This window comes from Bos indicus x Bos taurus, chromosome 3 (assembly GCF_003369695.1).
Source record: "Bos indicus x Bos taurus breed Angus x Brahman F1 hybrid chromosome 3, Bos_hybrid_MaternalHap_v2.0, whole genome shotgun sequence".
Lineage (NCBI taxonomy): Eukaryota > Metazoa > Chordata > Mammalia > Artiodactyla > Bovidae > Bos > Bos indicus x Bos taurus.
The window spans coordinates 34883621-34911409 of NC_040078.1; the positions used below are offsets into that span (position 1 = coordinate 34883621).

The following is a 27789-nucleotide window of genomic DNA, read 5'->3' on the forward strand; positions in this document are numbered from 1 at the left end:
TGTGTTTGTAGATGCTACACAAAGACAAATTTTTGGCTTGATCAAACTCTTAAGTGCCTACTATGTGGCATATTCCTAACATTAGCTTTTATGTTCTTCATCATAACCAGAAAGATTTGGTGGTATTATCTCCATGCTAGATTAGAAAACAGGTTCCGAGGGGAGTTTGAATTCAAATTCAGGTCTGTCTGATTCCAGAGTCCATGCTCACAGGACCGTAGAGAAGTCTGTAAACCTGGTATACTACTTGGTCATAAATAAAGGGAAGCCCTAAGGAAGAAGTTATACACTGGTCCTTTCCTTTTGGTTTTCTTTTGTTGGCAAGAATCTGGTAGATTTCTGACAGAATCTTAACTGAAATTTTAAAGGATAACAACATTCTAAACTTTAAGATATGATTTTTATTGAACATGGGTAAGATTCACCTTTACATTACTCATATTTTACAATAAAAAATTAGTTTTGATAAAAAAAAAGGAAAACATTTCCTGGATTAACAGTTGGAAAATTAACAAAAAATATAAATATGAAGGTCATTTTCCATGTATTAGAGATTAGAATACTAATGGAATCACTTCAATAAAATTTTATTCATAAGCATTTACATGATTACCCACAACTCTATCAACTTCCAGAGGATCAAGTAAATGTTTAAGAGGAAGGTGATCCCCAAAATAAGACATATCTCCAAAAAAACCAAACTGAATATACCCTAAATGTCTTCCTGTACATGGGATTTGGTCAATGAGTATAGTATCAGAAAGAGAATTCTTTGTTTTATACATAGGATGAACATAAACACTTGTGAATGTGGAGTTTGTTGTCCACATAAATTAAAAATGTTGCAAATTTTGTCACCTGGAGAGTAGTTAGAGATGACCCACATGACCATTTAAAATATATTGTGAATATATATTATCTTCTAAAAAGTCATATATAAGGGAATAAGGCCTTTATATCCAAAGCAGTCTTAAAACAGGTTAATATAGGCCTGTTTCATCCTTTGTATTTTTAGACTTCATATTCTTTAACATCTCAGCTATTAAGACTATGTACAGTACCTAAGCCAACATATGAGTAATGGCATAACCCAATTTCAACTATAGTATAGGTTATATTAACATGACGTACCATCCAGGAGAACTGACCAAGCATAATTTCTGAACTGTCCCAGTTAAAGATCTGTTAAAATGCAATCCTGTCACATGAGCCCAGTCTCTTTCAGAACATTATCATATATAATGGAAGTGTAACATTTCAGAGAACTTCAATGAAGTATTTAATCATACTATTAGCATGAACGTTCAAGTAGTCTGTTAGCATGGAAATCTTAAAATTCTAAAAATACTTCTGGATGTTTTAACATATCAAAACTCATTGACAACTGAATATGTTTTGACTGGAAGCTAGAAGATTATTTTCCCTTCTAGCAACAAATGGGCTAAGTGGTAGATGCTCATGGTTTTTACTTAAAAAACAACAAGCACATACAGAAGAATCTAGTTTGGACAGCACTACTCTGATAGTATTTTGCTGGAATGGGTTGGTGGACTTAAGGATTTTTGGTCAAGACTTTCTCAGATTCTAAGTAACCAATCTGAATCAGTTGTCTGTATACAGAAGGCTTCACCACCACCATTGCCAAGGGGAGTCGACAGTGCGTGTGTAAACTAATGGCCCAGGGCCGGCCTGCTCTGCCCTTTTCGACCCTTCACATCCTCTCTAATTTTGGTCACCAGCACAAGTCACAGGAAGTGCCCCCCCCCAAGGTATTTAAGACACTTCATTATCTGATCAGAAATACTTAGCTTTAAAAGATCATGAATCCTTTTTACAAGGGTAAGATTAGGAAAAAAAAAAAGTTATACATCTGCAAATTCTCCAAGACTAGGTGATATAAATATTAGATTTTAATATTAAAAAAATAAAATTTGTAATATTTAAGTTAAAAATTTATTAAGTTTTCAAATTTATTTTCTAAACTCAAAACGGAACCAAAAGTGGACTTGGTATTTAATAAGTTTTTTTGAATAGCTACATGGTTAAGATATTAATAGTACAATAGTTTAAGAAAAACTAGAAAGTAAGACACATAGGTCCTTCAACAAACATTTTCGAGGACTCTAAATAAATCTAGTTGCAAAGTATGCTGACAAAACACAAAATAGAATAAAATAAATCCAGACTTTCACTGACTACAGTGGACACTGTCATCTTTTTTCTTCCTAGTGTTTCTACTTATTAAAATATTGGTTATATTTACTACTACATTAATCAAGATGTATCTGGTGACTGCTCAAAGGCACGATTTTCAAAATCTCTCCACATTTTGTTTTTTAAAAAGAATTCTCTATCATCTTAACTACCAAGAGCCAGTCTTGTATTGGGCCAAGGGCAGTCAAGGATGAGTAAGATGGGGGCAGTGTCCTCACCATGGCATCGCTTATGTATCTGAAGAACGTCATCATGGAACCTAACTTACAATCTAGTTTTCATAATCACTTTCAAAACTGCAAAATCATCTGTAGAGATGCCAATAAAAAATACAGAACTAATGCTTTGAAAATAGAAAAATAGTTTTTAAGACGTCATACTAAATATCTCTCTAAACAATATCTTCACATCTCTTTTAAAAACTTTGATTTTCTTCTTCCCATAATATATAATGAATGGATCAATTCACCTGTTTATTCATAGACAGCAAGTCTTTACCACTTAAGGTAGTATTTTCCTTGGTTAGACTAAAATGTTCAGGTCAGTGTTTTTCTTCAAATCTTAACAAGAAAGTTTAACTAATAAGTCAAAATTCTATCTTTCAACATTCAAAATATCCCAAAATAGGGTGTTATCTCTTAAAAAAAAAATCAGCATCTATTTATAAAAGTAGTATTGAATTAATTTGGAATACCCAATCACTGAAATATTAAAAAAAAACCCTAACCTGAATTATTCAAACACTTTCAAACCTCTAAATTTGGATATTAAAATAAATTTTCTTTAAAAATAATATTTTTTCCCTTATTTTGCCAACATGGAAATACTAGACCAAAGTAACTCTAACACACTATATTTCTTGGACCTGGTTTGAAAGTTAAGGACTGGGAATTACTGGTTCCATAGGAGCAACATTCTTTTTCAGTGACTAATTGAGTCCAAGAAAACTGAGATCTTTCCACACAGAAACTGTCATGTAAGACCAGAAAAACTCTTGAGGTTTATCTGCTGTGCTATTTAACTGGATCCAGATCAGATATTCTTACTTCTACTTGATGTATGTTGTATTCTATTCTTGCCTCAAAGTAACTGATTTCTGATGCAGCAAAGAAGAAAACAAAACAACGGGTCCATGTCAGTAAGGTCAAGTGGCTATCCCTTGTTCTTTATCCATTACCTCCTTGGAATAATTTTCAGTTTCATGTAAGCTTGAATCTTCAGAGAAAAGGCAGTTTTGTTTCTGACTGCATCTCAATTTTCCTCCTGTTGTTCTAATATTTGACTCCTAAACCCAGCAGATATTATTGTTAGTTAACAGAGCTCTTACGTTAGGGCATCTTATGGAAGCTTAACATACTGAATCTTATACTTCTCTTAGTCTTTCATATAGCACTAATGGGAATTCTGCAGCTCATCTAATATTAACAAGTAATGACACATACTGCATAATAATAGCATTATACTCATTCATGTATCTCAGACTTAAATAACACACACTTGTTTTTGAATTTATGACTGATTCGTTTAGAATTAAGCATTTTACATATTTAAACTGTAGTATAACACTTTCCCAAAGCACAAGCACCCACATTTTATATCAATTATTGCATCAAGAAGAGTGAATAAATTTAGTACAATACTGTAGGGAGTATAATATGGAAGATTTCCTTCCCAGGAATTATACCTATTCTTGGCAGAATTTATAGTTTAAATTATTTTCACTTCTTGTCTCGCAAACACAAAATTTAAAAGCTAGAGCCAAATCTGTCGAACATTGTCTGTCACAGGTTTGACACTTAAACACTAAAACTATACTCAGATGTATAGTGTTTTTTCCCACTGGATGTTTTTACAGAAAAAGCAGGCTTTTCATTATTATGTGCAGTGACCACAGAGGCTGTGTTCCTATAACCACACGTGGCACACTGCTCTGGTACTGCCATTCCGATGTTCCCTGTTGGTAGGTGAGAAAGAGTGGTGGGCACCTTCAGAGAAGAAATCAGTGTTGGCTTTCCTCTTGATAGACGAACATGCTTCATTTTTTTAATAGGTTCATTTGCTCTAAGTGCTGGAATAAAGTGCCTTAATTGCTCAACTGCCCACATCTTAAACCCACAGGGAAGCTTCAGTTCACCAGCTTGACTTCTAGCGTTTGATCACAACTTGTTCATAAGCTCCAGACCCCACCCTAAAAAGAGGGAAAAGACAAAACAAAACTTCAGACTTGTGAGCTGCAGTGTTTAAAATTGTTCCAGTTAACCTTGTCCCCAAAGAGACAGTGCATTAGACATTTTCTACTTGATTTGATATCCACAAGGCTTATAGGTATCACAGAGAAAGTCTTAAATGTTTATTAACTGCTGCACTGGGATTAGTCTGGTCCCTGATCACCTCATACTTATTCCCATGTAATCTAGAAATGTTTCCAAATTCTTACTGTGTCAACATACTGTGGCAAACATGTTTATATATAAATCCGAAATATATTGACTGGGTTCAGATCTTGCATTGAGTTAACCCATGACAGCTTCTAGTAGCATTAGTAGTGTGGTGGTGTCTTTACATACTTAACCTGGAAGTGCAAAATTTACTTTAGTCAAACGCAAATATCTTTGTAAGTGGCCCTCTTTGTAAGTGGTCCATATTATAAATTATATCCATGTAAATGCAGATTGAAGGGGAAAATGATCTTGAAGAGGGATTTATTTCTTTACAAGCTTGGTTTGTCAGACTGCTGGTTGTCTCCCACATCTACTCTCCCCCTTTCCATGGTTTTAGCTAGGTACAGGTTGCTTGGCTTGAGAGCACATTTCCTAAACTCTTTTGTCTGTAAGTGTGGCCTTGTGACTAAGTTTCCCCCAGGGAACATGAACGGAGACATGCCAACTTCTTCCTCACTTACTTAAAGGGAAATTGCTTGCGCCTCGGACGAGTAGCAATTTTGACAACACAGGTTAAGGAGAATGGTAAAGGACAAAACAGAGGTACCTGCATCAATGAATCACTTCTGGGGCAAATTTGTCCCTCCAGGCTAGCCATTTTATTTTGGAGTCTCTTTATTACAGCAGCTTAGCCTTTGCCCTAATATGCCAGGTACTATCTGACCTCTATTAATGAAATATGGAGAATACTAAAAGACTTAAAATTTGCAAGCTTTGTGAATAAAAGTATTTAGAAATACTTAACGGCTTCATCAACAGATTTTCTTTGTTTTTTTTTTTTTTGCTATTTTTGATGCACTTGGTGCCTTGGCCTATGTTACAATGGAATAAATATGCATGTTCCTTCTATTGTTTCTTGGTCTAGGATAAGGTTTGTGTGTGCGTGCTGAAGGAAAGCACAGCATTTTTCGAAAGGTACCAAGCCAGGAGTCCAGGGCAGGTGATACTTAAAACACCCAAACTAGGAATTCCCTGGTGGTCCAGTGGTCGGACTTCCCAGGTTGCGCAGTTGGTAAAGAACCTGCTGCCAGTGCAGGAGATGCAAGTTTGATCCCTGGGTCTGGAAGATCCCCTGGAGAAGGGAATGGCTACCCACTCCAGTGTTCTTGCTTGGAGAATTCCATGGACAGAGGAGCCTGGTAGGCTACAGTCCACAGGGTCACAAAGAGTCAGAAAGTCAGAGAGTCAGAGCTGTGACCACACATACTCACTCCAGTGGTTAGGACTCTGCTGATGGCATGGGTACAATTTCAATCCCTGTTGGGGAGCTAAGATCCTATAAGCTGTGGGGTGCAGCAAAACACACACACACACACACACACACACACAAACAAAAAACCCACCCGAACTCCCCTAATAAAGGTTTTCTGTAGCACTGTAAACAGTGTCTTTTTGTTGGCACTGGATTTATTTTTGGATGAGGATCTTTCTACCCTTTCCATTATCCCTCCTGAATAAGTAGGAGGAAAGCTAAAGTGGGGTTGCATGGACGGAGGGTATCACTGCTCAAAGTTAACACCAGGCTCCAATCTCCTCACTGGTCAAGATAACAGGGGCTGCTGCTGCTGCTGCTGCTAAGTCGCTTCAGTCATGTCCCACTCTGTGCGACCCCATAGACGGCAGCCCACCAGGCTCCCCCGTCCCTGGGATTCTCCAGGCAAGAACACTGGAGTGGGTTGCCATTTCCTTCTCCAATGCATGAAAGTGAAAAGTGAAAGTGAAGTCGCTCAGTCATGTCTTAGCACTCTGAGCATACCAGAGATCAGTAAGACCAGAAGTAACTACCATGACTGGTCTCTGCCCTTAATGGAATTTTAAGAGGAAATTTTAAAATTATAAAAAATGGAAGTAGTAGTAACCACTAGTAATGGTGATTACTAGTCCACCATGGACTGACTGGAGTTCTCAGTTTCTTGCTCAGGGACTTCTCTTCTAATGGATTCATTCTACAGAAGAAATAGGAACACCTTCAGCAGAACACCAGTGAACACTCTTTCATGTCTGCAGATAATCAGAATTTGAAGGAACCCCAGTAAGCGCCACTACACAGTGGCTTTCAGATGTCCTAAAGTGGTTCTGTTTCTCGAAGTGATGGAATAATAGGAACCAGACAACTGGATAGAATATATGGAACAACAGTTTTCATACACTGGACAACAGGCAGCATGGGACTGGTCCTGACATAAGGGTAAGAAAGAAAGCAAGCCAGACAAGCTGCCCCAGCATGCTGCCTGAAGATATTTCCTTTTGGATCCTCCAAGCCTACAGTGCCGGGAGGGAGAACCCAATACAGTGAGGTGGTCTCTTAGAATGGAGGAATCATGTCAGAGCTCAGGGATGCCACAGGCTAGAATTTGTAAGTCCAGAGTATCAGAAGAAGTGGAGAAAAATAATGACTGGAGTACTTCCAATTTTGAAGAAAAGTGTAAACCCACAGATTCAAGAGGCTCAATGAACCCCAAGTAGAATACATACAAAGAAAAACACACCAAGGCACATCACAACCAAGTGCTAAAAACCAGTGATAAAGAGAAAAGTGTAAAAGCAGTCAGAGATGAGGGATAAATCACAGAGGAATGAAAACAGACTACCTGACAGAAATTAAATGTCCTAACGGCAAGCAGGAAGGTGCATGCAGGGTTCTGTAAGCAGCTCTGAGCCAGCCAGGCTCTATTTGCTAGACTTATAAAGGATTACTGCAGACAGTCCTCCCCAAGTCTCTATCACTTGTTGCTCTGTTCTCTTCAATCTCACAGGTTCCCTGTTGGAACTTTGGTTCACTTGTGCCTCTTCTGTGTCCTACGTAAATGATTCTGGTTTTATCCTGTGCTACTAGTTTATCTTACATAATATATCTAACACTAACACATTAGCTTCTCTGATGAATACCCACTATTTATGGACAGACCTATGTGTGCAAGTACTTGCTGGACAGTAAATAGATTAATTGCCATAGTAACTGTGAAAGACAGACCTTTAATTAGTAGGAGACAACAGAGGATGAGATGGTTGGATGGCATCAACTCAATGGACATGAGTTTGAGCAACCTCTGGGAGTTGGTGATGGACAGGGAAGCCTGACCGTGGGGGTCACAAAGAGTCGGACACGACTGAGCAACTGAACTGAACTGATTGAGTACTAAAGGGCTTACTGCATGCCAGATTTTGTCCTAAGCATTACCATGTCTTATATCATTTAAACAGTATAACTTTTATGAAGCTGGTTGTATTATCATCACTATTTTAGATGTGAGGACACTGAGGCAGAGGGAAGTGAAGTAACTTTCCAAAGACACACAGCTCATAAATGGTGAAGCTTGGGACTAAACCTAACCCAGGCAGCCCATGTGTGTTGGGCTGTGTGTGTTATTCTTCCAGGGATGCAGCTGTCTTTTTGGTAGCAAGTGAGAGATGCAATATGTCAAGATCACTAAGGCTAAGCTGGGCAATCATGGCTAAGCCAGGACAGTGGTGCTAGTGGTGAAGAATTCGCCTGCCAATGCAGGAGACACAGAGATGCGGGGTCGATCCCTGGGTCGGGAATATTTCCTGTAGTAGGAAGTGGCAACCACTACACTATTCTTGCCTGGAGAATCCCCATGGACAGAAGAGCCTGGCGGGCTACAGTCCATGGGGCTGCAGAGTCGGACATGACTGAAGTGACTGAGCATGCACAGGAACAGAACCCATACCTGACTCTGGCCCATTCTCCTTTCACCATGACACACTGTCCCTGATGTTCTTCAGCATGTAATATGAACCTACTTCAACCCCAATGGTCCCTTTAAGCTTTTGTGTACTGAGTGATAATATTCTAGCGTTCTCTTTATATTTGGTTTTAAAGAAATAAAAGAATTCTTTAATTTAAAGAATTAAAGCCTAAATTCTTTCTCAACTAGAAATTATCTTTTCTCTGCATAACAACACAAATAGCTAGCATATATTGAGAGCTTTCTATGTGCCAGGTACTGTGTTAAACAACTTTACATCAATGATCTAACCCTCACAAAAAGCCTGTGAGTTAGGTAACTTATTTATCATCCCCATTTTACAGGTGAGGAAACTGAGGCTTACAGGGAGGTTATTAACACTGTCAAGTCAATAGTGGCCCCTGGGCAGTCTAATGAGACAGCCCATGCTTCTGAGCATTTATTATTCTGGGTCCTTTTGGTTGTAACTGTGTCTTTTGCTGCTCCTCCTAAATAATACAGTGAAGGCTTAGTGAGTATAGTCTTTGATATTTGGCAAAACTAATACAATTATGTAAAGTTTAAAAATAAAATAAAATTTAAAAAAAAGAAAAAAAAAGAATGATGCATTGTAAAAAAATAAAATAAAATAATAATAGCTAGGGCTTAGTGAGTATAATCATGCCATTTATATTTTAAAACAACTCCATGAAGTAGGCATATGATCGCATTTTTCAAGAGTTAAGTTAAATTGAAGTTAAATGGTTTACTCCGAAAGTGATTGGTTAGGATGTGAACTTGTCTCTTTAATTCAGAAATACATTTTTCTCTACCATACATATATCACTGTCCTTATAAATTTTATTCTTCTACCTGTTCTCTACTACTAGACTCTGCTTGCTCCAATCTACCTTCAAAATCATGGCCAGTTACTTTTCTAAAATGCCAATCTGCCAGTTCTCTGTTGAAGAATGACCAGTGGATCCCCAGTGTATACAAGAAGGTTAAACATTCTGTTATGGCAACAGAGGCCCTTTATAACCTGTCTTCAAGACACTTCCCAGCCTCATGTCTCACAACTCCATTTCACATGCCCCACCTCCTCAGAAAAACCTGTTCACTGGCAATTCTTTACATAGGTTATATTAATCATGAGCCAGCAAGGTAAAATGATTAAGTACAATGAACGGGCTTTAGACTCAACAGAGACATGGGTGTGAGTCCTGGTTTTACCACTTACTAGCTTTAAGGCTTTCTTTGGGTAAATTACCTTAACCTCTTTTTATCTTTTTTTCCCTCTTTTAAAAAACTAATAATGGTATTTTTTTGAGCATTGAAAAAGGTAAGACCTGAATGAAATATATATATATGGTGCTCAGCACATAACTAATAAATGCTCAGTAAGTACCACCTATAATTATTATATATTCACTATTAAATAGTTATATATTATAATTATCATGCCTGTAAGTTATTTCTATTTGTTCCTACCACCAGGAATATTTGTCTTCCACATACTCCCTGGTAACTGCTCACTTATTTTATTCTCCCAATACTCTACCAGTTCTCTACTAATACATTCTAAAAACACATCTAAGGAAATCAACAAATAAACTTACAAAATGCAAACTGTATTTTATACATACTCAGGATAAGGAAACATACTCAGGATATGGAAAACTAAGCTACACTAAGAGCTGTAATTTTTCTCATGGAACTACTGATACTTTGCTTTCTAGACTCAATCTGATACAAACTTTGTAACTTTCGTCTTCCACTCATGAGCATTTAAAATAAAAAGTCATTCTACTCTTTAGTAAGATTCTCTTTGGTCTACATACCTGTTTGGAAGATGACGACTACCGAAGGTGGTTCTTCCTCCAGGACCCACAAATAACCTCAGTCCTTCTTCTGCAAGACACATTGACAATATTTGTTATACATATGATTATTAGATTACTGTCAGATAATATTCATATTACAATAAATTAACATTTTACATTTCAGTTTTGTTAAAGAAATAAAAACTTAAAACAAGAGCTACACACATGTTTTAAAACAGGCAGTTTAAAAGAAATCCTAATAGTTACTTCTCATTAACTTTCTGTAAGCTATTTTTCTTAGGGCTGAGTAAAGAAGACAGCTGTTCCTACAAATTTCCTCAAGTGGGGTTTAATTATTTCTCTTCACAACCAGTTACATCATGAAACTAAGTCCATTGTTAGCTGCTCTCTAGTCACACCAGCATGAATAATTATACTTTTCAAATCGGTAGCATGTAAATTTTCAGCTTCAGTGAAAATGCTACGGAAGGAATGAGGGACTACCACCCAACATCCCAAACTGCAGCAGTGACCTGAGGTACTTATGCCCCATTATGACAAAGCAGATGAAGATATCTATTATAAAGCAGATATTGATGCATAGTTAAAAAGCACAATAAGAGCTTTCTTAAAAATTGATATTTTTAAAATTAATTCTTTCCCAAATTTAATACCATTAGCAAATAAATTATGAAGTTGTTGTTTAGTCACAAAGTTGTGTCTGACTCTTTGCGGCCCTCCATGGACTGTAGCCTGCCACGCTCCTCTGTCCACAGGATTTCCCAGGCAAGAACACTGGAGTGGGTTGCCGTTTTCCCCTCCAGAGGATCTTCCTGACCCAAGGAATGAACTCATGTCTTCTACTTGACAGGTGGATTCTTTATCACTGAGCCACCCAGGAAGCCCAAGGTATACAGTTATCTTCAGATTTTTAATGGGTGTGAAGTTTATTTTACAGATATGCAACACTCAGTATCATGATGTACGGACTATTCACTACTGACCACATGGATTATTCAAACCTGGATCACATATATCTATATATGTGTGCTAAGTCGCCTCAGTCATGTCTGACTCTTTGCGACCCTATGGGCCATAGGCCTGCCAGGCTCCTCTGTCCATGGGATTTTTCCAGGCAAGAATACTGGAGTGGACTGCCATGCCCCTCTCCAGGGGATCTTCCCAACCAACCCAGGAATCGAACCCACATCTCTTACATCTCCTGCACTGGCAAGCAGGTTCTTTACCACTACCGCCACATGAGAAGTCCATATTTACATATACTTAATGGCTATCTACACACCTTCTGCACTGGAATCTAGGCTGAAGTCTTGACTCTGTAATATTTTCTCCACAATATCATCTGCATCCACTCTGGTATCATCAACTCGCTTCAGCTGAGATTCTACAGAATCTTGCTTCACTGGGCATCTTTGAAAATAATTTAAAAAAAATTCCTCCCTTTAGTATGTCATTAAAATCAAAGTTTTTTTTTCCCCCCCCCCATTTAAAGTGAGTCCAATATGATACCTGTTGAGTATTTCTAAAGCTGTATCTTCTTTATCTGCTACATCAAGACTTGGTTCAGCTGTCTTTTGCTCAACTTCATCACATGGCTCTAGAATACTTTCAATTCCTGTTGATGTACTTCCCACTGAGGTATTTCTTCTGTGGCAGAGCTCAGAGAGACTAGATGACCGGGAGTGGCAGGAGCTATACCCTGTCAGAGAAAATCACTCTGGTTGTTAACACTAGTATCAAATACACTGCAACCAAACTGCCCTCCCTGCACCGCTCTTAGCCTCTACCTGACACTTTCGATTGCTGGCTTGCATAGCTTGATGTTCTAGAATGTCCACAGGCACCAAGTTCGTCTGGAACTGAGGCACTCTTTGCTGAGAGATCTGCAATACGTCATAACATGATGTTACTCTTATTGTCAACAAGTCAATGGTCTATATGTATTCTAATCTAGGGATTTTGTTGTTGTTTAGTCGCTAAGTCATGTCCAACTCTTTTGTGACCCTATGGGCTGTAGCCTGCCAGGCTCCTCTGTCCAGAGGATTCTCCAGGCAAGAATACTGGAGTGGGATTACCATTTCTTTCTCCACTGGATCTTCCCGACGCAGGGATCAAACCTGGGTCTCCTGCATTGCAGGTGGATTCTTTGCCACTGAGCCTCCAGGGAAGCCCAATTTAGAGATTTCAGAAGCTGCTAAATTCATTATCGAGTGAAATTCCTTTAAATCAGTACAATGTAAATAACTGTAAGAAATACTGTACAAAGAATTTAAATACCTCAGTTTACCAAAGTGCTATGCTACCTTTCATAAGATTTAATAGCATTCTATCTTAAATAAAACTATTTCAGTTTTTATATTTAGTATTTCTCTGATAAAAAGGAGTCAAATGACTCCTGGTGGTCCAGTGGCTGAGACTCCATGCTCCTAATGCAGGGGGCCCAGGTTTGATCCTTGGTCAGGGAACTAGATCCCACATGCCACAACTAAGATCTGGCACAGCCAAATAAAGAATAAATATTTTTTTAAAAGGGAGTCAGATGGATTCTTCTGAATTCTCACAGAATTGCCAGGATTTTGTGTGGTGTTTGAGGAAATCTTGCTTCCCGAATCTATCACGACGGGAGGCTAAAGAGTACTTTGTGACTTTTGCATTAGAGATGTCAGTGCTAGGCTATAATTTGTACAAATGTCTATGGTTTAAAACAACACAGCATGTGATATACCACTGAGAATAAGGTTCTGCAGAAATTGATTATAGTATTCAGTTTCAAAGTAAATGTACAAAAAAAGCAGTGTCAAACCCACTTCTGCTATTTCCCTAATAATGTGCATATTCCAGATGCCAACTGTGTATTTTCAGAACTAGGCTTCTTCTACAGAATGCAGAACTGTGGCCATTTTCATTAGGGTGAAATATTTGAAAACTAGAACTGTTTTTCACTTACAGGCAAAATAAAACCCAAATGAGTAACATAACAATTATAACAGCTCTATAAATGATATTGAACACAGATGGGCCAACAAATGCTGCCAAGTAAGTAAGCTACTGGAGTGGCCTGGACCTTCTGCAAAGGGTTTTTCATTTCTGGACAGACTGTAAGGTACAGATGCAAACCAGCATCCCTAGTCCTGCTTGACAGTGGTCCTAAGCCCCAGTACAGCAAATTCTGAATGAAGAGTTGGTTCATATCAAGAATTATACACTTTACTCCTAGGGCTAGCTCAGATCTTAATTCATCCATTTACTGGTTTTCTAAATATGTTCATTCAATAAATATTTATTAAGCTCTTAGCAGGTCAATGCCCAATACTGTACAAGATATAAGGGTACAAAATAAATAAAATATATGCTTCATGTGCCAAGTACCAAAATACAAGCACCAAAAAGAAGCTATCAAGAGCTCCAAAGGACAAACACATCGAACACTGTGTGGTAACGGGGGAAAGAGCTCTGTTGGAGATTAACCCCAGGTTTTTAACAATATATAGGAATTTCTTGGCTAGATTAGGTGGGAAAAAGCATGCCTTGTCTGTAAAAAGGCAAATAGTTCCGTAAAGCTGGCATATACCCAACTATGACTGAAGGAGAGAGAGATGAGCAGATACCTGATAATGAAGGACTTATCTCTATGAGCTTAAGGAAGGAAATAATCCAATGGCTTCAAGCAAGGGTGTAACTTGACTAGATTGACATTTTGGGAAGATCACCTTGGCAGCAGGATGGATAGAAGGTGAAGGAGTAAAGATTTTCATAATAATTCAGCTGAGACATGCTGAGCAGGCACAAATGACAGTGCTTCATCACTAACTAGATGTGTGTGCCAGGATAACTGCAACACAAACACAGGCGGAAGAGTTATGAAGGTGTGCCGGGCACGTGGAATTTAAGACACCTGAGGACACCCGTCCACTGGTCACAGATTTCTACTGTGTCCCTGGCCATTACGCTGTTGACCCAAAGATAAATTAAGACCTGATCATGAGGAGCTTAGAGGCTTGCTGAGAAAAAAGTTAAACAGATGGGGTTCAGTCTAATGTGACACGAAGTGGATGTTTCCAAAAAGCATTTGGAAACATGTGCCTGGAGTCAGGATGAAGTTTTGGAGGCAACACAGATTTGTAAATCAAACACACTCGCTCATATTTACATGATAGTTAAATTGAAGGTACAGTGACATTGCCCAGGGCGGGGTGAATGGAGAGAACCAAATCCCGGTGAGCATCAATATTTTAAGAGGAAGGAGGAAGAAGATAGAGAAGCCTCTGAGAAGTTAGAGAAGAGAAGAGGGAGCCAAAGGAAGAGAAAGTTTCCAGAAAGAATAAATGGCCAATTTATTCAAATGAGAACAGAAAAAATGCCCACAAGATTTGACAGTCATATTCTTGGAGATATCATCAAGAGAGGGCAGAATACAGAAGTCAGAATCCTATGTGTTTAGGAATAATTGGGCAGTATATTATTCCTAGAAATTTGGCTATGAAAAGTGTGAGAGAAAGATGGTGGGCATGGAGGGAGGAGGAGAGTATGAGCCCAAGGAGGAACAGGCGATAGAGAATGATATAGGGCTGATGACTGTTTGGTTTCCAACATGAGAAAGAATTCCAAATGTTTAAATACTGAAGAGAAGGAGCTAACAGGAGAGTTAAAAGTCACAAAGAATTCACTGATCTCCAATCAGGCAATATCATAATCCTCATTACGTATAAGAAACCTTATCTTTGCAATCTAAGGAGTGCTGAAAACATTAATTGTATCACTACACCTTTCTTCTTCTTTCAAATAATAACCCTGGTCACATGGCATGGGATAAAAAAGGAAGCTCACGAGTGCTTTTTCTCCAGCCAACTTGACATTCCCCTTACCTGCTTTATACTGGAGGGGGCAGCCTCTGACTATGAGTTTGTCTGGAGAAGTGATCCCAGCAGCAGCATCACCTGGGAACTTAGCCATGCAGTTTTCAGGCTCCAATCTGGATTTACTTAATCAGAAACTCTGGCTGCAGTGTCAGCAATCTATGGTTTAACAAGCCCACTAGGTGATTCTGATGTGCACTAATATTTGGGAACCACTGACAGGGCACGTGATTCGTGGAAGAGAAGCATGACCTGAAAGGTGACTGGCAGAAGCCATGGGAATGTGCACAACCCTGTAGTGTCCTATTGGATCTGTGGGCAGCAGAGGCATACAGTGGTGGGGCTGGGAGCATCACTGCAACATTGAGCTTTTAATTCATCAAAGCATGACATACCCTTTGGACAAAATGAAGCACTGGCTTAAAGAAAAATTGCATGATTAAAACTCTGCTAATACTTATTGGCTCATTTCAAGTCATATATACTCACAGAATTACAAATCTGGGAGGGGCTTTGGGAATCTTTTAGGGTAGTACCATTACTCACAAACTAGAAAATGAGTAAGTGACACATCCATACCTGCTATCCCAAGATGAATTTTGAGAGTCTCTCCACCTTTTCTGTCTTCTTCCAGAGATTCAGATTCACCAGCAATTGGTATACACATTGATGTAGAAGGAGGCCTGCAAACAAACATTCCCAAGGATCAGAACTTGACGGATGGTGAATGTGAAAGTTTGAAATGTTGTTAAGGGATGGATTACGTAGTCAGTGCACAGCCTCAGTAAGGGTGCCTGGTAATGTCGCCTCTTTGAGGATGAAAGTGACAAAAATTAACAAAATAATGTACGCGCATTCCTCAAAACTTGATTAAAATTCATGAGGGAAAAAAGTTTTTTACATGACAAAAGAAGTAAGACCAGAAAGGACACTGCCTCCACAGAGAAAAGAGAGGAGGTGTATTCCCAGGAGTGTGGTGCAGGGACTCCAACTGTCAGCTTGATTCTCAGGCCAGGCAGGGATGTGTCTGTGCCCTGGAGGTGGCGGCACAAGCCCCTCTGTAGCTGAGGCTGCAGGGGATACCTCACGCCTCCGACGCTAAGATCTCTTGTTGGCTCCATCTACTTAAATTATCTATGGTTTTATCTTCCATCTGCTTCTGTGTACACAGGCCACCTGCTTGAGGGAGAGTCAATAAAGAGCCTAGTTGTTTACAATTGATTTTGGGGGCTGGATTCTTCGGGAGTAGGCGATGAATATAGTTTCATTCGTTCACTCAAGGCTCCTGTCTCCATATAGAAGCTGTGAAGCAGGGAGGGGCGAGACTGACTTCTAGGCACAATTTTTTTTTTTGGTAAAGAAAACATTCTTAATCTTTTGAGGTTGATATCTAGAGGAAAATCACATCTCTCTAGAGACTATCCCTTGGTGACCTGAAATACAATAGGAAGGTGGGTGAAGGGAGATCATGAAGCTGACCCATTAAGTGGCAACTTAAATACCTTACTGTGTCACAGGAATTCTCATGCTATTTAGGTCCTTGGGTATACAGACATTTAAGATTTGCATTCAGTTCACTTCAGTTGCTCAGTCACGTCCAACTCTCTGTGACCCCATGGATTGTAGCACGCCGGGCTTCCCTATCCATCACCAGCTCCAGAGATTGCTCAAACTCATGTCCATTGAGTCGGTGATGCCATCCAACCATCTCATGCTCTGTTATCCCCTTCTCCTCCTGCCTTCAATCTTTCCCAGCATCAGGGTCTTTTCAAATGAGCCAGTACTTCACATCAGGTGGCCAAAGTATTGGAGCTTCAGCTTCAGCATCAGTCTTTCCAATGAATATTCAGGACTGATTTCCTTTAGGATAGACTGGTTGGGATCTCTTTGCAGTCCAAGGGACTCTCAGGAGTCTTCTCCAACACCACAGTTCAAAAGCATCAATTCTTCAATGCTCAGCCTTCTTTCTGGTCCAACTCTCACATCCATACATGAATACTGGAAAAACCCATAGCTTTGACTAGATGGACCTTTGTTGGCAAAGTAATGTCTCTGCTTTTTAATATGCTGTCTAGGTTGATCATAGCTTTTCTTCCAAGGAACAAGTGTCCTTTAATTTCATGGCTGCAGTCACCATCTGCAGTGATTTTGGAGCCCAAAAAATAAAGTCTCTCACTGTTTTGTTTCCCCATCTATTTGCTATGAAGTGATGGTACCAGATGCCATGATCTTAAGTTTTCTGAATGTTGAGTTTTAAGCCAACTTTTTCACTCTCCTCTTTCACTTTTATCAAGAAGCTCTTTAGTTCTTCTTCGCTTTCTGCCATAAGGGTTGTGTCATCTGCGTATCTGAGGTTATTGATATTTTTCCCAGTAATCTTGATTCCAGCTTGTGATTCATCCAGCCGGGCATTTTGCATGATGTACTCTGCATAGAAGTTAAATAAGCAGGGTGACAATACATAGCCTTGATGTACTCCTTTCCCGATTTGGAAATAGTCTGTTGTTCCGTGTTCAGTTCTAAGTGTTGCTTCTTGACCTGCATACAGATTTCTCAGGAGGCAGGTAAGGTGGTCTGGTATTCCCATCTCTTTAAGAATTTTCCAGTTTGTTGTGATCCACAGAGTCAAAGGATTTGTCGTAGTCAATAAAGCAGAAGTAGATGTTTTTCTGGAACTCTCTTGCTTTTTTGATGATTCAACGGTTGTTGGTAATTTGATCTCTGGTTCCTCTGCCTTTTCTAAATCCAGCTTGAACATCTGGAATTTCATGGTTCACATACTGTTGAAGCCTGGCTTGGAGAATTTTGAGCATTATTTTGCTAGCATGTGAGATGAGTGCAATTGTGTGGTAGTTTGAACATTCTTTGGCATTCCCTTCTTTAGGATTGGAATGAAAACTGACCTTTTCCAGTCCTGTGGCCACTGCTGAGTTTTCCAAATTTGCTGACATACTGAGTGCAGCACTTTAACAGCATGATCTTTCAGGATTTGAAATAGCTCAACTGGAATTCCCTCACCTCCACTAGCTTTGTTCATAGTGATGCTTCCTGAGGCCCAATTGACTTGCATCTCAGGATGTCTGGCTGTAGTCCATTGATCACGTCATCGTGGTTATCTGGGTTATGAAGATCTTTTTTGTATAGTTCTTCTGTGTATTCTTGCCACCTCTTCTTAATATCTTCTGCTTCTGTTAGGTCCATACCATTTCTGTCCTTTATTGTGCCTATCTTTGCATGAAAGATTTGCATTAAACCTATTTAATTGATAGATTATTCCTATTCCAGGGTCTCCTAAATTCCACAACTGCATATTCTATTAGGATATCTAACTATTTATCCTGCAATTTTTTGTCCAATTCAACTCATATTCTTTTCCCAAATCTGTTTTCTTCTTATAGTCCCTTTGTGAATGCCACCACAATCCAAAAGTCACCAAACTAGAATCTTAGGTTTTGCCTCTCTCTCCACAAAAAACTATTAGAACTAACAAATGAATTCAAGAAGATAGCAGGATACAAGATTAATATATAGAACTCACTGTTTTACACTAACAGTGAAATACAAAAAACTAAAAAAAATCCAATTTAAAATTGGATAAAAAATAAAGAAACAAACCTAGAAATAAACTTAACCGAGGAAGTGAAAGAACTATTCACTGAAAACTAAAACATTGATAAAGGAAACTGAAGATGATTCAAAGAAATGGAAAGATATACCATGCTCTTGGATTGGAAAAATATTGTTAAAATGGCCATACTACCCAAAGCAATCTACAGATTTAAAACAATCTGTATCAAATTACCCATAGTATTTTCCATAGAACTAGAACAAATATTAATAATCTTTAAATGTATATGGAACCACAAAGAGTCAAAATTGCCAAAGCAATCCTGAGGAAAAAGAACAAAGGTGGAGGTGTAACACTTCCAGACTTTAGATCATACTACAAAGTTACATTAATCAAAACAGTGCGGTACTGGCACAAAAACAGACATATAGGTTAATGAAAGAACAAAGAGCCCAGAAATAAACCCACACACCTACACCTATGACAAAGGAGGCAGGGATATATGATGGAGGAAAGACAGACCCTTCAACAAGTGGTCTTGGGAATGCTGGGGAGCTATATGTTAGTCAATGAAATTAGAACACTCCCTCACATCACATACAAAGATAAACTCAAAATGTTTTAAAGACCTAAATGTAAGACATGCTGTCATAAAACTCCTAGAAGAGAACATAGGTAAAACATTCTCTGACATAATAAGCACCCCAGTGTTCATAGCAGCACTATTTATTTACATTAGCCAAGACATGGAAACAACACAAGTACCCATCAACAGATGACTGGCTAAAGAAGACATGGTACATAAATACAATGGAATATCACTCAACCAAAAAAAAATGAAATATTGCCACTTGTAGCAACATGGATGAACCTGGAGAATATAACACTCAGTGAAGACAGATACAGAAACACAAACATGATGATATCACTTTTATGTGGAATCTAAAACAATAAAACAAAATGAATCTATATACAAAACAGAGACATAGAAAACAAATTTATGGTTATCAAAGGTGAAGGGGAGGGATAAATTAGGAGTATGAGATTAACAGATACATATGATTATATACACAAAATAGGTGAGCAATAAGAATTTATTGTATGGCAAGGGAATAATATTCAGTATCATAATAATCTGTGGGAAAAACTATATAATATGTAAAATAAATACCAAGAATGGAGTGTATAGCCACAGTCACTAATCACCGATGGTGACCCATGCCTGCCTATCTAAATTCTTGTATTTTTAAAGCCAGATCCTTTGTTTTGCCTTTCATAGGTGGCCAGCTTGTGGTGTCTCCACCCCTCTACCTCTTGGACCTGCTTTCCAACCCTTCAACACTCTCACCCTTCTCCCTCTCCATCAGTCTCCCTCTGGCTCTGCTCCTTCCTGTCCAGCCTGACTTCACAACCATAATATTTTGAGCTATTCCTTCAACTTGGCACCACTTGTTCTGCAGTCTCAAAAAATCTTAAGACCCCCAACCCTTGATAGTTTCAGCCATCTGTACCAACTGCTTTAATACTGGGGCAACTAGGCATTATGGCGAAAATTCATCAACTATAGGGACTGACATTAAGGCAAATTTAGAATCTGAAATCTCAGTCTCCCTAGACAACTCAGTGGTGTTAAATCCATAATCACTGAGTGCTGATCATGTGCCACATTTTTATTCTAAATTACCCCTTTTGTTCTGAAAATGTTTTTGTATCTCTTATCAAAAATTGTTTAATGTAGTTCAATTTCAGAATGAAAGGAATGGGATTATTTTGTGTGCTTAGTTGCTCAGTTGTGTCTGAATTTCAAGTAATGTAAGAGTGGGCTTCCCTGGTGGCTCAGTGGTAAAGAATCCACCTGCCAATGCAGGAGATGCAGGTTTGATCCCTGGATCAGGAAGATCCTGGAAAATTCTATAGACAGAGGAGCCTGGTAGGCTATAGTCCAAGGGATTGCAGAAGAGTCAGACATGACTCACCAACCAACCAACAACAACAATGTTAAAAGTATGTGAAAAATGATCTCCTAAAACGACACTACTACCTGCTTGGTATTTCAAAAATATTCTCTCCATGCCCTGTAACAATGCTATAAACTTATGCAAGCTGTTTTCTCTTCCTGAAATGTCTCTACCTACCTCCCCTGCTTCATGGTTTTCCTATTCATTCTTTAAAACTTAGCACAGTGTCATCCCCTCAGTGAAGACTTTCCTGGCTTTCAAAGAAGAAGAGTTAAGGACTCCATCCTCTATGCCTCAATAATATCCTATGTTGTGTGGCTGTCGCCCATATAAATAGTGAATCCTTCAGAGCAAGGGGTTAGTCTTAACTGAGTTTGGTAAAGGTTAGCACATGGTAGGCAATCAATACACATGTACTGAATCAGTGAATCCTGGGGCCATGGACAACTTAGTTCCTTAATCTCTGACATGTCCTGACATTACAAAGTTAATAATATCACATCATAGAGTTCTTTCAAGAAATAAATTGGGAGACTAATATTCATTAAATCATTTTGAGAAATGGAAAACTGCCTTCCTTCTAGAATATGAACGCTCTAAAGCCCTAAGCTATTCAAGAGGGTTACATCATCCCTAGATCTGCTTTACCACCAAATCATTAAATGCCAATACAACTTCTCTCTCCAAGTATCTTTTTCATCAGCATTAGTGGTTGGCTTACTTTTCAGAGTCAGTTTCATTCTTTTATGAAAGCTGGTGGATATTTGATGAGTTGTAGAGAACTATAAAGGAGAAGGCAATGGCACCCCACTACAGTACTCTTGCCTGGAAAATCCTATGGATGGAGGAGCCTGGTAGGCTGCAGTCCATGGGATCACTAAGAGTCGGATATGACTGAGCGACTTCACTTTCACTTTTCACTTTCATGCATAGGAGAAGGAAATGGCAACCCACTCCAGTGTTCTTGCCTGGAGAATCCCAGGGACAGGAGAGCCTGGTGGGTTGCCGTCTACGGGGTCACACTGAGTTGGACATGACAGAAGTGTCTTAGCAGCAGCAGCAGAGAACTATAAAATGGAGTTTAGGGCAAGTGGTTAGAGGTTGATTTACCAGCTGTCTTCTTCACACGTACTGGCTTTAGTATACAATTTGTTTCTGAAAAACTGTTTGATCTAAGTCACAGATCTTCTGCTCATGAAATATAAAAACTAGAATTTAACTCAGAGTGCTAAGGATCTGTATACTCATTTATTTCTCTAGTAGATTTTTGAAAACTTATAAAAATTCAAAGACAGACAAAAGCAGATAGAATAGCACAATGACCCTCTCCCAAACTTATTTATATCTTTGTCCTGCAGACAAATAGTCAAGTTTCTCAACTGCTCTGTGCCTTAGGGTCCTCGTTGGTATAAAGTGAACTTGGATTATACTCATACTTTTAAAACTGGCTTCATGACGCTCTCTTAGCAACTTCAGGGGTAGTAAGGTACTATATCTTTTTCCCCTCAACAGGAAAATGATATATAGGGGACTCCTAATATATTTGTGCCAAGGATTTCTGTGGATAGGTATTCTGGGAAAAAAAGTCACCAGACAATTTCCAACACTTGTTTCAGCTCTGAAGTACTGTCATTTTACATATTTGATATACACTGAAATAAAACCTGGTAAAAATAACTCACTTTTCTCATCAGGAGTTCAAACATTTTTCAATTCAATCCATATTCAATATAAGAAGTACATGGATGTGTTACAGTGGCTCCTTTTTCATAGACAGTTGCACAATTTTAGATACTCAAAGGGAAAACATATATTAGGGGTTTGAGTCTTCTGAGAAATACTTTTATGTATCTTAGGATTAGGTAAAGTTTGTTTATTCTAGTGAGTCATGAAAGTCTTTCTCTATAAACTCTAGATTACCAGAATTACATTTGTGGAGATAATACAGAATATAAGATGATCTATTTTGGACCTCTTCAGTACTTGAGTTTCACAAATAGGTGAAATGGCAGAGAAAGGGCCAGAAAGGGAACAGCCATTAAAAAGCTCCTAAGAAAGAATAATGAATGTATTTTCTTCTACTAAATTTTGCTGTTCTTTTTCTCATTTCACTCTAAACTGATTACACTGGGAAAACATATTGTTACCTAAGAAACCAAAAATTGTTTAGTCCCCAAAGAGCAGTAAATAAGGAAAGAAGCCAGGAAATTATCATTTGGGGAAAAAAAGAATAGGAAGGCTAAATTATTGGAAAATGCATAATTTTAATCAAGAACTGATTTGTGTTGTTGTTGCTGTTCAGTCGCTCAGTCATGTCTGACTCTTTGCAACCCCATGGACTGTAGCCCACCAGACTTCCCTGTCCTTCACCATCTCCTGGAGCTTGCTCAAACTCATGTCCATTGAATTGGTGATGCCATCCAACCATCTCATCCTCTGTCGTCCCTTCTCCTCCTGCCTTCAATCCTTCCCAGCATCAGAGTCTGCTAACAAGTCTTTCTAACAAGTCTGCTCTTTGCATCAGGTGGCCAAAGTATTGGAGCTTCAGCTTCAGCATCAGTCCTTCCAATGAATATTCAGGATTGATTTCCATTAGGATTGACTGCTTTGATCTCCTTGCAGTCCAAGGGACTCTCAAGAGTCTTCTCCAACACCACAGTTCAAAAGCATCAATTCTTTGGTGCTCAGCATTCTTTCTGGTCCAACTCTCACATCCATACATGACTACTAGAAAAAGTATTGACCATATGGACCTTAGTTGGTAAAGTAATGTCTCTGCTTTTAAATATGCTGTCTAGGTTTGTCATAGTTTTTCTTCTAAGAAGCAAGTGTCTTTTAATTTCATGGCTGCAGTCACCATCTGCAGTGATTTTGGAGACCAAGAAAAGAAAGTCTGTCACTGGTTCCATTGTTTCCCCATCTATATACCATGAAATGATGGGACTGGATGCCATGATCTTAGCTTTTTGAATGTTGAGTTTTAAGCCAGCTTTTTCAATTTCCTCTTTTACCTTCATCAGGGGCTCTTGAGTTCCTCTTCGCTTTCTGCCATAAGGGTGGTGTCATCTGCATATCTGAGATTATTGATATTTCTCACAGCAATCTTGATTCCACCTTGTGACTCATCCAGCCTGGCATTTTGCCTGATGCACTCTGTATATATTTTCATCTTTATAAAATATGTATGGCACGACATGGTGTGTGTATGCTCAGCTGTGTCTGATTCTTTGCAAGCCCATGGACTATAGCCTGCCAGGCTCCTCTGTCCATGGAAATTTCCAGGCAAGAAATATTGGAGTCAGTTGCCATTTTCTTCTCCAGGGGATCTTTCCAACCTATACATATATATATATATATATATATTTTTTTATTCATCTTTAGATATAAGTAGAGAACTATATGGATGTTAATATTAAAAACATGAAGTTGATGCATAGTGAAGTAATTGTTTACTTTTCTAAACATATTTTTCTCAGATATCTAAATGCTATCTGGTTAACTTTCATTTTTAATTATAAAGTGTTTTTAAGATTGCTAACAGGCATCCTACTGCCTTTTCCCATTCAGTTCACTCTCCTACTCCCTGAAAAGACTTTTACATGTATTTTCTTCTTTCCTCAAACACCACCTCCATCTTTCCCATCCTTGTTTCCCATCAAGGTAAACAATGATTACCTTGTTTCCTATATCATTAGGAAATCGGGAATAATTTGATAGTTACTTTTGTATGTTTCCACTTCTCATATATCTGCATCTGTAGCCATATTCTCTGCTTTGATCCCTCTTGATAATCCAAGGACACTATTCTAGCAATTGTCCTTTCTCTCTTCAGAACCATGTTTCTCCTTGTCTACTGGACTATTCATGTCAGGATACAAGTGTACTGCGCTATCTCCCATCTTTAAAAAAGAAACCAAACAGAAACCTGCCCTTAACTCCACATTGCTTTTATTTAGGACCCCATTTTTTTCTGTTCCTTTTTCGCAGCAAAAATCCTCAAAAGAATTGTTTATACTATCTCCAGTGTTTCTCTTCCAAAACTTTCTTTAACCTCTCCAGTGTGGCTGTAGTCTAAACGCACTCCACCAGTGCTTGTCAGAGTCACCAGTAATCAATTCTCAGCCCTCATCTTCCTTGACCTACTTCAGTAGTGTGGGACACAGCCGATTATTCCCTCCTTTTTCCTACATGCTCGTCACTTGGTTTCAGGACAGTACTCTCCATTGACTCCTGCTTCCTGTCTGTCTGGTTGCTACTTTGCTGGGGCTTCCCTACCTCCCCAGCCTCTAACAGGCAGGAGAGTCCCATACCTTAGTCTGTGGTCCTTTTCTTTCTCTAAACTCATTTCCTCTAGGTCATTTAATCGAAGCTCATGGCTTTAATTAGTATTTATGTACTGATGATATGATGATTTCTGAATTGTATCTCTAGTCTGGGCCTCCCTACTGGACGCTGTAGTGATAAACCTAACTGCCTACTCAGAAAGCCTGGCTGGATGTTCAATAGGGGTCTCACGCTTAACACGTCCAACATCCAAGCTCCCAACTTGCTCCTCTTGTAGGCACTCTCATTTCAGTAAGTGTCTACCATTCTCCTAGTTACTCAGGCCCCAAGCCTTGAATTCTGAAACAGCCTCCTAACTCATGTACCTGTTTCTACCTTTGGCCCCTTTGCTGGTCCCACAAATTGTCTATTCTCTACCTAGTAGCCAAAAGTCTGATGATTTTTACTCCTCTGTTTTAAACACTCCAGTAGCCTTTTATCTCACTCAGATTATAAGTGGCCTATGAGACCATTATTTATAATGGCTTACAAGACCTTTATCATCTGGTCTCATCTCCTATCATCATATTCTTCATTCAGTCTGTCCTAGACATACTGGTCTCCTGGAAGTTACTTGAACCTGCCAAACACACTTCTATCTCAAGGCCTTTGTCCTTGTCACTGCTGTCTCAAATGCTCTTTCCCCAAATATCTGCATGGCATGCTTCCCACCTCCCTCAGGGCTCTGCTCAAATATCACCCTAACCAGGTAGATAATATATAAAACAGCAATGCTTCTCCTCACCATGGCCCTCCTACCCTGCTCTATGTTTCTTCAAAATACTCATTGCCATCTTTATATCATATATTTACTTGTTCATTTATTGTCTGTTTTCCCTCTTAGACTATAAGCTCTAAGATGTCAGGGACTTGATCTATTTTTTTTCACTGCTGTGTGTCTAGTGTCTAGATTAGGGCTTAGCACATTGCACCTATTAGGTATTTACTGAAGAAATGATAAGTTCACAGAGGTCAGATTAAAAATTCTGCCTTGTAATAATTTCACCCAAAGCCTGAAGATGACAAAAAACCCATAGCTTAATTAATTTAGAAAGTGGAGAGTTTGTTTGGTAAGAATTAAGAGTAACTTCTATGAGGTTCAGGTCAGTCTTCTAAAAGAGGAACTATTCCTTCAATGGTATTAGTCTACGGACACTACAAAATATGAACGTGCAAATGTAAATAAATATATGACTGTTATACTTTCAGACAAATAACTCATTTACTGAGCACCAACTTACGTTTTGAAACATGGGTCACCAGACATCAGTTGCATACTAATCCAAACCTAAACATGAGAAAAAGAAACAGCATAATTATAAAAATCTCAAGAGGAAAAGCCACATTCTGTTAATCTATGCACCTTCCACAGTACCTAATCCACTACTGCCTGTTTTAGAAAGTATTAAATACAATGATTACTGAATTGGGTTATATCCAATATTGAATTGCTGCTTTATACAGACATGGGTTAAAACTAATTTTTAGCATTCAAAACTTTGTAACTGCAAAAATAAGAGTGGAAAAGATAGAAATGAAAAGCATAGACTTCACGGAACTTCCCTAGAGGTCCAGTGGCTAAGACTTCACCTTCCAATACAAGGAGTGAGGGTTCAATCCCTAGTTGGGGAGCTAGGATCCCACAGACTTTGCGGCCAAAAAACCAAAACAAAACAGAAATGATACTGTATCAAATTCAATAAAGATTTCAAAAATGATCCATGTAAAAAAAAATTCTTAGAAAAAAAAGGCAAGGGTTTCACCAGTAATTATCCTCTGTGCTGTTCTGGTCTGTTTTATATGTCTTTCCTCCCAGATTCCTGTGTTGTTTAAGTGTCTAGAATGTTTTCCTCCAACACATTTGCCATATGATGCTTCTAGGGGTGCCTGTTGGTAGCCTGCTAAGAGAAGAATGCTTCTGGCCTTTGCTCTAGCTTTGCACCAGAATGAATGCATTAATGTACTTTAAAAAAAATTTTATTCAGCAGCAATTATTTTATAAAGCTTGTACATTATGTGAGGCTTAGAAATATCTGACTTCCCGACACTCCAAGCTATTCAATGCTTTTCACCAAGAGTAAAGGCATTTCCTCTGGAGGATCTCTGTACAAGTTTATCCTGAAGACTAAATGCTTAATGCAAGTCTCCACATGCCTATTAGCAGCATCTGAAATATGAAACGCACAGGGTCATCTATGAAGTTCCCCATTCTAAGAAGCTAAAGAATAAAAGGGCTCAATATTTGGAGAAATCTGGACTCCCATATACTCTGCTGATGGGAATGTAAAATGTTTCAGCCACTTGAAAAAGTCAGGTAGTTCTGCAAAAAGTTAAAAGCAGAGTTACCATGTGACCCAAGAATTCTGTTCCAAGCATATATACTCTTGAATGTATGCCCAAGAGAAAAGAAAACATATGCCTACACTAAAACTTGTATATGAATGCCCATAGCAGCACTGTTCATAACAGCTAAAAAAGTGAAGGACCATTAACCGATAAACAAAATGTGGTATAGCCATACAATGGAGTATTACTTAGCTATAAAAAGGAGCACAGTACTGATACATACTACAGCATGGCTGAACTTTGAAAAACATTATGTTAAGTTCAAAGAAGCCAGACACAAAATACTACCTATTCTATAATCCCATTTATATGAAATGTTCAGAATAGGCAAATCCAGAGAGAGAGTAGGCTAGTGATTGCTGAGGGCTGTGGGGAAGGGCAGAGAGTTGGGGTAAAGTGGGAAGTGACTGCTACTGAGCACATATGAGGTTTCTTTTTTGGGGTAATGAAGATGTTCTAAAACTGATTATGGCAATAGTTGGACACACCTTTGAATACACTAAAAACCATTCAATTGTGTACTTTAACTGGGTGAAATGTATGGCAAGTG

General features: G+C 38.7%; 1 protein-coding gene across 3 annotated transcripts in view; it reads right to left on the reverse strand.

Annotated features, from left to right (window-relative positions):
• Positions 1 to 381: 381 nt before the first annotated feature.
• Positions 382 to 27789, reverse strand: part of FAM102B (family with sequence similarity 102 member B) — an 81369-nt gene continuing 53961 nt past the window's right edge. For all 3 annotated transcript variants that reach the window (XM_027536342.1, XM_027536343.1, XM_027536341.1), the window contains 7 exons: positions 26135 to 26181; positions 15624 to 15727; positions 11976 to 12071; positions 11698 to 11887; positions 11471 to 11598; positions 10186 to 10255; positions 382 to 4402 (listed from right to left, as the gene is read on the reverse strand). In XM_027536342.1, the coding sequence (XP_027392143.1) occupies positions 4360 to 4402; positions 10186 to 10255; positions 11471 to 11598; positions 11698 to 11887; positions 11976 to 12071; positions 15624 to 15727; positions 26135 to 26181 (678 nt within the window). In that variant the 3' untranslated portion in view covers positions 382 to 4359. The remainder of the gene's footprint in view (positions 4403 to 10185; positions 10256 to 11470; positions 11599 to 11697; positions 11888 to 11975; positions 12072 to 15623; positions 15728 to 26134; positions 26182 to 27789) is intronic.